A 12,500-nucleotide genomic window follows, 5' to 3' on the forward strand; every position below is an offset into this window, starting at 1 on the left:
AGAACAGGGTAAGGCACAGTGTACAGTTGCAACACTGATAGCATTATCCTTCAATGTAATCTTCATGTAACAGGTTTGGTTTTTCCCATTGACTGTATATTAGAGAACAATCAATGTTTTTTTCCATTTGCCATTGCTTGTAGTGGTGGAAGTAGTGGCAGTGGAAATAATGCACTAGGTAGTGATGGGAATGAGACGCCGGCCACTTTCATTTCGTTTTGGAGATGTAAGTGCCAACGCTATGGAGGGTTGCAGCAGGCCGTCCTCAGCAGGGTAGTATTTGTGTCTTATTTCTTCAGAAGAAAAAGAACAGTGAACAACACAACACAATCTCTGTTACATTCGTATGGGAGCCATCATGTCCTCTGCCTCCCAGGCCCATTTCACCGTCCTGTTCATGTGGGAACACGCACTCACGCGCACGCGCGCACGCACGCACGCACGCACGCACGCACACACACACACACACACACACACACACACACACACACACACACACACACACACACACACACACACACACACACACACACACACACACACACACACACACACACACACACGCAGGTCCAGGCCCAGGCCCATTCCACTGTCCAATCATGTGGGCAGACAATGGGCAGCCAAATGAACAACAGATAGGGGACATTTTCTTGTCCAGTATCATTTATGTGCAGTCACACAGCTCCAAATTAGAACGCACTACATCCTGCCTTGGTAATGAATCCTCTTGTCATCCTTCCTCATCTCGCCTCGGCCTTTTCAAAGGCAAAATTGAACTGAATTATATCAATTATATATTTTTTTCAACCGAAGAAGCTCGCATTGAATTGGAGGGGAACGTGAAAGCTGAATAAGGCGATTTCTGCCCTCTGTAGAATGCAAGTGTGCATTGAAACTGAAAATAAGAGAATCTGTGGTTTATAATAAATTGTAATGGAAAAAAAAGACAGCCGTAAATGGTGAAAAACGTCTCAGCTTTAAGAATGATGGGAAGCTGCATCAAAATGAAAAACAGTATGTGGTGGAATGGAAGAGGACTTAGCTCTGTGTACCAATGATGGGAAACTATTTGGGAATGTGGGGGGGGCAGGCTGAGTCAAGTCTGGCCCGGCGGCGGGTATGGAGGTTCTCGACCTTGAGATGGGGAGGGCCTGACTGTGGTTTAAAATCGGAGAGAAAAGGAGTTATTGCTGAAACATCTGATAGAAAATAGGGGTCCATGGTGATGCAATTCAATATCGATATCTTATTATTCGATGCTATGCGATACAATTATTGTCGATACGATACGATACGATTTAATCCGACTTTTTTCCAATTACTTTTCCAGTTCAATTATTTTATGGAGCTAGGGCATTGGGCAGGGGCAGCGATTCGATTATTTTAGATACTTAAGAATGCCCCACGATACGATGTGATTCGATTCAATCATCAGATTATATCGAGATATATCGATACATTTCGATTATTATTTACACCCCTAATAGAAAGGTTCTTACTATGAATCATTCTTACACAGGAGGAGCGGGTTTTTGGAGAGAGCCTCTTTGTGCAGATGGGCCCTCTGTCCGGCCTGTTTACCCATTAGTGAAAAGACTCAACTATATCATAACAACATTGCTGTGATATTACCAAGAGCCCTAGGTAACAGATTAAGACTTGGTTGTTACAATTTTGGTGACAGTGAGAATATAATATTCTGCACGAAGGGGTTAATATGAATGGTTACAGAGGGGGACTTCTTACAGTTCTTACTGTAGATGGATCTCATAGATGTTATTATTGTGGGTGGATCTAATAGAAGAGGTTCTACTATTGGAGGGCCTAAGAAAAGATGAGGTTCTTATTGAAAGAGTCTGATAAAGGGAGGATAGGTGAGGTCAGATGAGGCAAGGAACTTTCTATGAATGGATTTGATAGAGGTGGATTTTGCTATTAGGGTTTTCACACCTGATCCCCTGAACCAAACTCAGTCCACTTTAAGTGGACCAAAAAGCGAACCGAGTTCTGAGGACTGAGTTCCGTTTTTGTTCATATTGTGAGTGTATTACAAAAAGAACTGGCTGATCTTTCTGGCCCTGGTTGGCTTTTATGGTGTGTCACTCTTCTTTTTTATCACACCCGATCCTAGAGCCCTCCTTAACTGATTACACCCAGTCACAATTGTAACTTGTCAGAACTCATAAACGAACCGAACTGAGACCACGTCAACCAAGGTCTCAGTAAAGTTTGCTTCCGAGGGGTCTGGGTACGCTCTGGAGCGTTCACATATGCGGCAAAAATGCTGAGTCACTACTCTGAGTTGGGCAGCTGAAAGGGACCAGGTGTGAAAACGCTGTATGAATGGATTTGATAGAGTTGGATCTTACTGTGGCAGGATTTGATAGAGGAGGTTCTCCGCTTTCCGTTTCTCCTCCAGATAGGCCTGTGTCCGCTCCTCCACCAGGTTTTCCAGGTTGTTGGCGTACTGCTCCATTCTGGACAGCAGGTTGTTCAGGATACTCGTGCTCCCCTCTCTGAAACACACCAACCACACGGCCATCATGAGCACACTCGGAGAAGACTCAAGACTTAAAATAATACTCCACTATTTCTGGAAATAAGCTTGTTTTACACCTACCTTTGAGTTAAATTATTGAGTTTTACCTTGAGTAAAATATATTGAGTTCTACCAACCGTCCTCTGAGTTTGGCAACGCAAAAGCTAGCATATATAATTGAATCGTATGGGACTAGGCAGCAGCTAGCTGGTCCCATACAATTCAATGATATTTGTTAGCTTGGAACTAGAAGTCACCAGACGGCTGGAAGAATGGAAGAAAAAGGAGAAAGGTACTGTAAAACTCAATTATACAAGGGGAGATGTAAAACGAGCTTATTTCCAGAAATTTTATCTCTTTAAGACTTTTACTGTCAGCATTGTGTAGCACAGTCAGGTAGATGACCAAGTACAAAGCTGTATGTGCTTCTCTCTGCAGAACTACATCACCAGCTTGTCGTAAGTGCATACTCTGACTATGAGTAGCTAATGTAGTTCATAAGGTGTTGAAAAGAGTTGAGCTCTGCAATACACAAATCACCATCTCATAATTACTCAATAAAACACTTGATGCTTTCCACTCCCAGAGAATACTTATACTTACCCCTCAAATATTTCTTAACACAATATATCTTAACACATGCCACATTTTTTTCCTGCTTTTAATGTCTATAGGGTTGTACAACCTTCATTAAAAAAACAATGAAATTATACAACCATATACTCTGAACACATACATTGTCATAATTCCTAGCTCTTCATTCATTCAGCTTTGATGAAGGTTTTTGTCTATGTTAACACCTCAGATTTGCAGAATTTTAACTATTCATTTATGCACAGAGGTCAGGAAATAATGGAAAATATCTTCACCACAGGGAGAAAAAAATGCTCTCTTATTTTAGCTTCAGCAGTGTGAATGAGTCACCAGTGTACACTGGAACTGCGGAATGTCAGATCTTCCTACGGTACGGTCAGCCAGTCAACATCCTACATGCTCAGAGAACAGGATTCCGAGCACAGATTTCTAGAAAAAAAACCCTGTAATATTCTGGAAACATTCACAATTATCTGCGCTTTGAATCTGACCTTGTGAAAAATGCTTACATCTGAGTCATTGACTAGTCACCATTCAAACTCAGCACTGGGTAAGGGGGTGGAGAGTGGGAGTATGGGTGGACACGGGGGAGTGAGGTGGGGGAGGGGGGTAAAGAGAGAGAGAGAGAAGGGGGAGGATGTGGGCTTGAGGGGGTGGGAGTGTGTGTGGATGAAGTGGGGCTTCGGGAGTAGAGTAGGGCTAGAATAACCTGACTCTCGCGCAGATGGATTGTGCGAGCTCACGAAGTGTAACGAAGATGCACGAAGCACTCGGGGTCTCGCGAGAGCCAGGCTAGGGCTAGAAGGGAGAAATGGGAGTGGGGGGTGAGCATGTGGGGGGCTTTGGGAGTCGGGATGGGAGTGTTCCGTGAGGGTCGGAGTGAGAGTGCGAGTGGGAGTGTTCCGTAGAGGTGGGAGTGAGAGAGGGGGTGGGAGTGTTCCGTAGAGGTGGGTGTGAGAGTGAGGGTGGGAGTTTTCCATGGGGGTGGGAGTGTTCCATGGGGGTGGGAGTGAGAGTGCGGGTGGGAGTGTTCCGTACAGGTGGGAGTGCTCTGTGACAGATGGATGATGATGCAGAGCACATAGTGCTGCTTCTAAAGTGTCGTGTCCTCCTCCACCCTCACCCTCCCCATCTTCCCTCATTTTTCCTCATCAGGGAAGTGGCTTCTGGTGACAGATGGATGCCTGGCCGTCGGCCACCATTAGACATACAGGACGAAAAGGTTCAGAGCCAATAGTGGGTACTGGGAGTACTGTGACAACACTGGAAGTGCTGGGAGTAGGCACTGGGTACTGAGTACTGGGATATGGGACAACACTATGAGTGGGTAGTGGGAACTGGGTATTGAAAGTTTACACTGGGAGTGGATACTGGGAGTTGGTACAAGGTAGTGCTCTATGGCAGCAACACACTCCAGGGCTGCCTTATAAAGCAAAGCAACGGCAACCATGAGGCTATACATACGTAGTATTAAACATCCACAGAAAAGGATATGAAAGACAGAAAAGGAGGGGAGATAGAAATACAGACAGACAGAGAGAGAGAGAGAGAGAGAGAGAGAGAGAGAGAGAGAGAGAGAGAGAGAGAGAGAGAGAGAGAGAGAGAGGCCAATCCAGATCCAACCATTTCACTGACAGACGCAGGCGATACGTAAACCTCTCAATCAACCCCTCAGATCTCCACAGGACCTCCATGTTACAATGTGAACCATAATCCAATCCAACAATCCCCAGGCAGGAAATGAGCCAATCAGCACATACACATGGTGCCACTTCACCGAGTATCAGGTGTGCCTGACAGGCACTGTCCCTCCAGTCGGGAGACGCAGTACCACTGCCACACACACACAGCCTTTTACATCACATTACACTTAGCTGACGCTTTCATCCCAAAGCAACTTACCATTACTTTAAGTACAGGGTATTGGTTACAGTCCCTGGAACAGTGTGCAATTAGGTGCCTTGCTCAAGGGCACCTCAACCATTGAGTGAGGTAGGGAGTGGAAGTGGATTTGAACCTATAACTCTCTGATCTAAAGCCCATCTCCTGAAATATTAGGTCACGGCTGCCCCATCTCTCATTCAGTGCTATACACTCTCATCTCTATCAGCGTTGTCACAGCTGACTGTCAGCTAAAACATACACAGAAAGTGCTTATGCATACACGGTTGTCAAAGCCAACTGTCAGCTATGTACACACACACAAAAAGCACTTCAACGAACACGAGAGGGGGGCATGAACTAAGGTTAGGGGTCAATCAGTACTACAGTAAAGACTCTCCACAACCCACAATTTGCATGAGAATGAGGAAGATTGCGTGTGGCTTGTATGCCGTGCTGCATTGACAAACTGTGAGCTACATCTTTTGTAAAGATGTATCATGTGCGCAGAACATACTGCGCTAGCATGTACCTAAAAAATTCATAAGGCTTGATTCCAATCTAGGGTGACCAGACGTCCGGTTTTCCCCGGACATGTCCTACTTTTGAGACCTAAAAAAATGTCCGGGGGGAATTTCAGAAATATCCGGGATTTTGTTGGACTGCCTGAAATATAGACCTAATTCATCTGCACTGTAATTTTCACTCCGTTCCATTTGACTCCACTCCAGGTTTCTCTCTACCGTTCACAAATTTGTCACGCCCTTCTCATCAAATCTAGCCACTTCGCACCATGTGTCCGAAAGAAGTAGCCTAGGGGACTAGCCAGTGCGCCCCATGTTTACAAACGAAAGCGCCTGTCCGCCGGTTCTACGGACTGCAATGTCGAAACGCAAATGCACGTTCGCGGTGGAGTTGAAAAAAAAATCCCGCGTGTGAAGCCAGGTATGAAGGTAATCTAACACAGGAGTAAGCCTAGTAACACCACCAAATCCATCATTTAGGGAGGTACAAGTTTTGTTACACCTTGTCACAAGACTTAGCCTAAAAATTCTTTCATGATCTGACATTTTCAAATTATTTGCAAACGCAATTTCTCGGAGCTAGAAGGACTCATTCCTGAGTTAAGAAATTAAGCTTCTTCTTCTGTCTATTGCCTTTGCAGTTATTGATAACGCTGTATGGGTTAACTTATTAATGGTAGGTAAAACTCCAGTTCCTCTCTTAATGGCTGCAGTGCCCATTGCTAATCTCTGAGCACCATGCCACTACAAATAGCCTAGCTAAATATGCCTAATGGATGACAGTGGAGGGGTAAATTGTGAGGTGTCTTATTCATATTAAGCCTAAAATGTAGCCTAATAGAACTTCATTATCAATTCAGTTGAAAACCACAAATGTTTTTTTATATTTAGCCTAATGCTGTTCGTCTGTGTGGGGAATGGCTGAGATGGGCCTACATGATGGTGGATCTATATTTAAAAACCTAATGCAGAAATTAGAATAGGCCTATGAAACTGAGCTGCATTGTTATGCTGTTAAGCTACTCCAATATAGGTGTTAGGCCTACTATCTAGGATTGTAACAAAGGCACACTCTGCTCTGCATCATATGATCACACAAATTATGTGATAGGCCTATAGGCGTAACTGAAGAGATTTTAATTGTCATTTATGGTAGACAAATGAATGTGCATGCCAAAAAGTTTGAGTGGCTTTTTAAACAAATGACCATTTTGGATGTGTTGATACTTTATAGGCCTACTATCATACCTCATACCCATATACTTTCATACCTGTAGATACACAGATACACCGATGAACCCCCCCCCCCCCCCCCACCCAAAAAAAAAAAAGTGTCCTCCTTTTCACAAACCCAAATCTGGTCACCCTAGTATTGACTGTATATAAAATTCAATATTTAAAAATGCTAAATGTCAAATTTATTACATTTGGATTTTTTTTTCCGCACACCTCAGCTGGTAGGTGCGTCGGAGATGGCCCGTGGGTCGCTCAGCAAACTATTTGAAAAAAGTCCCGCACACTGACCATTTCGTTTTTCTTCAATGAACGGCGTTTTGGTCCTAGACCTTCATCAGGAGTCAGGACCGAAACGTTGTTCATTAAAGAAAAACAGCTAAATGGTCAGTGTGCGGGAGTTTTTTTTTTTTTTTTTCAAATAAAATGTCAAATGGAAAAAAATGTGCTGCACCTGCCCAACTTGGTGGTGTGTGCACATATTCATTCGTTCGAATACTGAATTACTTGAAATATGACTATACACTGAATACTAGGACATGTCCAAGGATGAATATTCAGAAAATGCAGCACACTGATACTGAACAATGCGATTCGCCAAGTGCATCTTCAGGTTCACTCTCACCCACTTGGCAAAACACATTGTTAGCTGTTAGTTGCGTGCAATGCTTTCAGAATATTCGTCCTTGATCCGCTTGCACTGCCTCAAATCTGCACATGTATTGCTGAAGGCTCATGCTCAAGGACTTTCATGAACGTTCATGAACCTTGCAGCTTCCATCTTGAATTTCCCCATTACCAGCCAGACAGGCCTACTCACTTGTTCAGCTTCACCAAGATCTTGATCTGGCTGAAGTCGTGCCTCTCTTCAAACTTCAACAGTGGTCACCCCTCCCACAAGTAATCAATTCTCAATAGACTCTCTATATCAGGGATTCTTAACCTTTTTTTTGACGTCAAGGCCCATTTTTTCCAGTGCACAGTGTCCCGTAGCCCATATTCATGTATGTATTATTATATTACATTATATTAAGCTATATTATATTATATTAAATTATATTATATTATATTAAATTATATTATATTATGATGATATAATATAGGTGTGTAATAGCGATATAAATTATAAATTAATAGGTGATTATTTAAGTATTTTTTCCACAAGGAATAGCCCTATATTAATTAATGCTAATGTTAAAATCATTTAATCTCACTCATCATATTCACTCACAGTTTAGCAACTCTGAGCACAGACCTGTATTAACCTGGTTAATACAGGTCTGTGACTCTGAGTCATTCACACATTTGAATGACTCTCTGACAGCTCAAAGATTGCATGGCAGCTCTTGACTTGCGCTTTGTAATGAATCTGCTGATCTTAAAATGAAGACGCTTTTTTATACAAGTGGAAATGCAGCGCGGGAACAACAGAAATTCCAGAGCCGGACGGAAAACTTTTCAGTATCACGCAAAGAATTATTTTGAGTAGCCTAACCGTTGAACACCTATTTCTAACTACTAAAATGTGAGGATAGTAGGACACAGAAGATGTCGCCAAATCAGCTTGGAACTGTAACGGGTTGGTAATTTCTCTTTTTTCAAATAGGCTAGCTAGCCCACTGCAAAGGGTGTTACCACCACAGGCTGTGCTGTGTTCTTAATGAAATTCCCCCAACAACAAAAACGCGGGGTGTGGTCATTGCGTCATGACAGAGTTGCGTTTGAGGGAAAAGATGCACACTAGTAGTCTATTTGATAAGCGGGCCCACGGCCAAAGCGGCCCAATGGTGCGAAACTGAAAGTTGACTGCGGCCCTCAAGGTTGTGAGCGCGGCCCAACTTTGGGGCGCGGCCCTATGGTTAAGAATCCCTGCTCTATATGAAATGATTAGTGCAGGGGAAGGGATGCAGACAGGGGGGACAAAATGGTCTCTTGCCCCGGGCCCAGGTAGAGAAGGGATAGGGTGACCAGATTTTTGTAGTCTAAAACCGGGACACTTCGTGCGTGACAATATTTGGCGGGCAGGTCTGGGGGTCCTCCCCAAGGAAAAATTGTATTTTTTTAGATGCAGTTTCCTGCATTCTAAGCAATTTTAGAGGTCGAAATGACAAATTGCACCTGACTCCTTCAGACTTTCTATACAAGCGCTGGCTGCCATTAATTGTGGCAGGTAAACATGTAATGTTTTCCATATATTTACCCTGATACACATGTAGCGGGTGGTCAAAATCGGGACAAATATGTGTCCCGACAAAGTTTGCGTGGGACCTGGACACACAACTCCAAACCGGGACTGTCCCGGTCAAACCGGGACGTCTGGTCACCCTAAGAAGGGACCCAGAATTGGGTCCTCATTACATTGCATGTGTTGGGTGAGGGGGCCCAAAAGCACAGAGCTGTCAGCGGCCCTGGAAGGGGTTTGGTACGATCGACCTTACTGTACTCACTTGTTGAGCTTCATCATGAAGTTCACCCCTCTCACAAGTAATCAATTCCCAATAGACTCTCTATATAAAATGATTAGTGAAGGGGTTTGGTACGATCGACCTTACTGTACTCACTTGTTGAGCTTCATCATGAAGATCTTGATGTGGCTGAAGTCGGGTCTCTCTTCAAAGTTCACCCCTCTCACAAGTAATCAATTCCCAATAGACTCTCTATATGAGATGATTGGTGAAGGGGTTTGGTATGATCTGATCTGCCTTACTGTACTCACTTGTTGAGCTTCATCATGAAGATCTCGATGTGGCATAAGTCGTGTCTCTCTTCAAAGTTCACCTCTCTCACAAGTAATCAATTCCCAATAGACTCTCTATATGAGATGATTAGTGAAGGGGTTTGGTATGATCTGATCGACCTTACTGTACTCACTTGTTGAGCTTCATCATGAAGATCTTGATGTGGCTGAAGTCGGGTCTCTCTGCAGGGTCCTCTGCCCAGCAGCCCTCCATCAGGATGGTCAGCTCCTCGCAGTGCCGCGAGTTGTCCGTACTCGGCCGGAAGTACGGCCTGAGCCCGTTACGCACCTTCTGCACGATCTCTACGAGGAGAGGGAGAGGGAGAGGGATTACAGATTATTTGCCTTTCACCATTTTATGGTGTGAGAGGCCTGAAGTAGGTCCGACATGAAGAACGAAACCTTGCCTTGAAAATAAGTAATACAATTGGGAGAAGTCAACCAGTTTGCAAGCCACTCTCTTACACTGTTCACAGCTTTTGTCTGGTACATGGATTACAGTAATGTAATTCCACTGTGAATGTGTGCACTGTCAGGTGCAGTGTGTCAAGGCCTAATGGTCAGAGAGTTGGTCATGCAAACGGACGATAGCCGGTTCGAATCTCATACCATCCGGGAATGAATGAGGTGCCCTTGAACAATAGACCTAGCTGCACATTGATCCATATTACAGTAACTGGTACTTAACTCTACATCACTTTGGATAAAAGCATCAGTCAAGTGTAATGTAATGCAATGTGATCCTGTGACCCTCGCAGTGCTGCATGTTGCTCAGTCAGAAGTATATGATATGGCCTGAATCCGTAACACACCCTGTGCACGATCTCTCTGAGGAGGAGAGAATAGGCAGAGGCGTATACAGTAAAAGTAGAACCAGAGATTCTTAAAGTATATAGAGATATGCCAATGTAATAGGTTTCTATGGGCACCTAACGCGACCAGGTTCCGGTCTGCCTAAAGGGGCGTGTCATAATGCTCCTACAATGAATAGAACAGTCCTTAGGTCTGCCTAGGTCTGCCTAAGGGGGGCCATAATAGAACCAGGAAACAATAGCCTTAGTCTCACTGCAGGGCCAGCCCCGGGCTGGCCCGGACAAAAGGGGGCTGACGGTGATCTCATCAAAAGGGGGCTAGGTGCTAAAGATGGCCGCCGGGCCAGGTTGTGGGGCTAAGGGCCGCTTTCCCTGGCCCGTCGAATTCGATGGGCCAGCAAGCACCGCCGAGGCTCGGAGGCGGGGTCAACCTCGGGCGATATAGCCCACGTGCGATATAGCCTACCAGACCTTCGGCGATAATAGCGCAAAAGCTAAATAAGCCGACATAAATGTCATGTGTGAGTATTTGTGAGACACTTTTTATTGGTGTCCAGTGGAAAGCATGCCAAATCACGATAATGGCACAAGAGTTGGCGGCTAAAAGCAGAAAAAAGCCGACATGACTTAGCTATGACATCCCAAGTTTAAGTGTAGTGGTGCCCATGATGCCCTGATAACAACAAAAAAAGTTATGTTGGCTAAATAACTTTAAAAACACAAACAGAAGTGCCAAAGTTGCATCTTATGAAATTATGCCATAAGAAAGCCAAACACCCCAAACTAATAATTTGCCCAGAATTTAGCGATAAGTCCCCCATGCAGCCACATTATTACACAGTAAAGCACAGCTGTTATTGACTTAGGCCTATTTAAAATCATCCTCACTCTGCTGCCCTAGTGTCTCATGTTTTGCAGACATACTAAACCATAGGCATACGTTCTGCAGACATGTGCCATAGTGCGCACACTTAGAATTCCCTGCAGGACACACACCGATGTTATGCAGATTGAACGACTTGTAGGCTACGCTACTTCCGTGGCTACTTTAATAAATAGTCGCTATTCCCCTGGCTCATCATTTTCTATAGCAGCTGATGAAGATGCTATGTCTCCGGGATTTGGTCTCTTTTCACATGGTAACTTATTCAATTACCTGCACATTCACCATGAATAGACAGGTGGCACGCCGCAACGAGGGGGGGGGTGTCGCTATGTCCGGGGCTCATAATTTTCTATAGCAACTGATGAAGGTGCTATGTCTCCGGGATTTGGTCTCCTTTCACATGGTAACTTATTCAATTACCTGCACATTCATGTCTCGCTATGTCCGGGGCTCATGCTTCTGTGCGCTATTGGGGGGATTAACTGGGCATGTTCGCACGTCTCCTTCTGTTCACTCTCAGTTGTCGAGCTGCTCGTATTTTCATGCGTCTTTGTCTTCTTAACATGCGCTGCGTCCCATACAGCTTCTGAATCGACAACTTTGCCATGTAATAAAACTGTTCTTGGAAGGCAAGCCATTTTCTTTGCAGTTCTTGTCGTCTTTGTCCGTAGGCTACGAGCCAAACGGCGACCTGCTCCAGCAGAGTTTGCTCAATTTTCTTCTCCTTCTTTGTCGTTGTTCTGTTGTTGTCCTTCTGTGATTTGGGGCGAAAGTGGGCTGTGCCCGACTGACGTTTCACAAACAAGGCGTGTACCTGAATGTGCCTGGGGTCGGCTATGAGTCCGATCAGGCAAAAAATGGCCCGGGGCCGGCAGCTCCGAGCCGGCCACTCTCCTGAGCCCCGGGCGGCCCCGGGCCGCTGAAGCGCGGCTAATGAGACCAAGGCTAATGGGCCAATGGAACAATGGGCCAATGGAACCTCTCTCTCTCTACTCTCTCTGGTAGAACTCTGGCAGTGTATCTATCTCATTAGGTGCAGCAGAATAACTGGTATATAACCTACTGTATGCAAGATGTGTGCTAGTGTGGTGAGAAGCACAAAGAAAAGTCAAGAATGGTAGTGGGATTGATTTGGTTTGGGGTTGCATTAATGCCGTCAACATTGGGAAGCATGCACAGGTCCAGGCCCATTCCACTGTCCAGTAGACAAACAGAAACTCAGACGGGCAGGCAGACAGACAGACATACACTAGGAAGGCAGACGGACGACAGACAGACAGTCAGGCAGACAGAC

General features: G+C 44.8%; 1 protein-coding gene across 1 annotated transcript in view; it reads right to left on the reverse strand.

The window, feature by feature from the left end:
* Positions 1-12,500, reverse strand: part of npr2 (natriuretic peptide receptor 2) — an 84,970-nt gene that overhangs the window by 15,445 nt on the left and 57,025 nt on the right. Inside the window, exons 15-16 of the mRNA XM_063210317.1 lie at positions 9,643-9,811; positions 2,370-2,516 (exon numbers count right to left, since the gene is read on the reverse strand). Of these exons, the coding sequence (XP_063066387.1) occupies positions 2,370-2,516; positions 9,643-9,811 (316 nt within the window). The remainder of the gene's footprint in view (positions 1-2,369; positions 2,517-9,642; positions 9,812-12,500) is intronic.

This window comes from Engraulis encrasicolus, chromosome 11 (assembly GCF_034702125.1).
Source record: "Engraulis encrasicolus isolate BLACKSEA-1 chromosome 11, IST_EnEncr_1.0, whole genome shotgun sequence".
Lineage (NCBI taxonomy): Eukaryota > Metazoa > Chordata > Actinopteri > Clupeiformes > Engraulidae > Engraulis > Engraulis encrasicolus.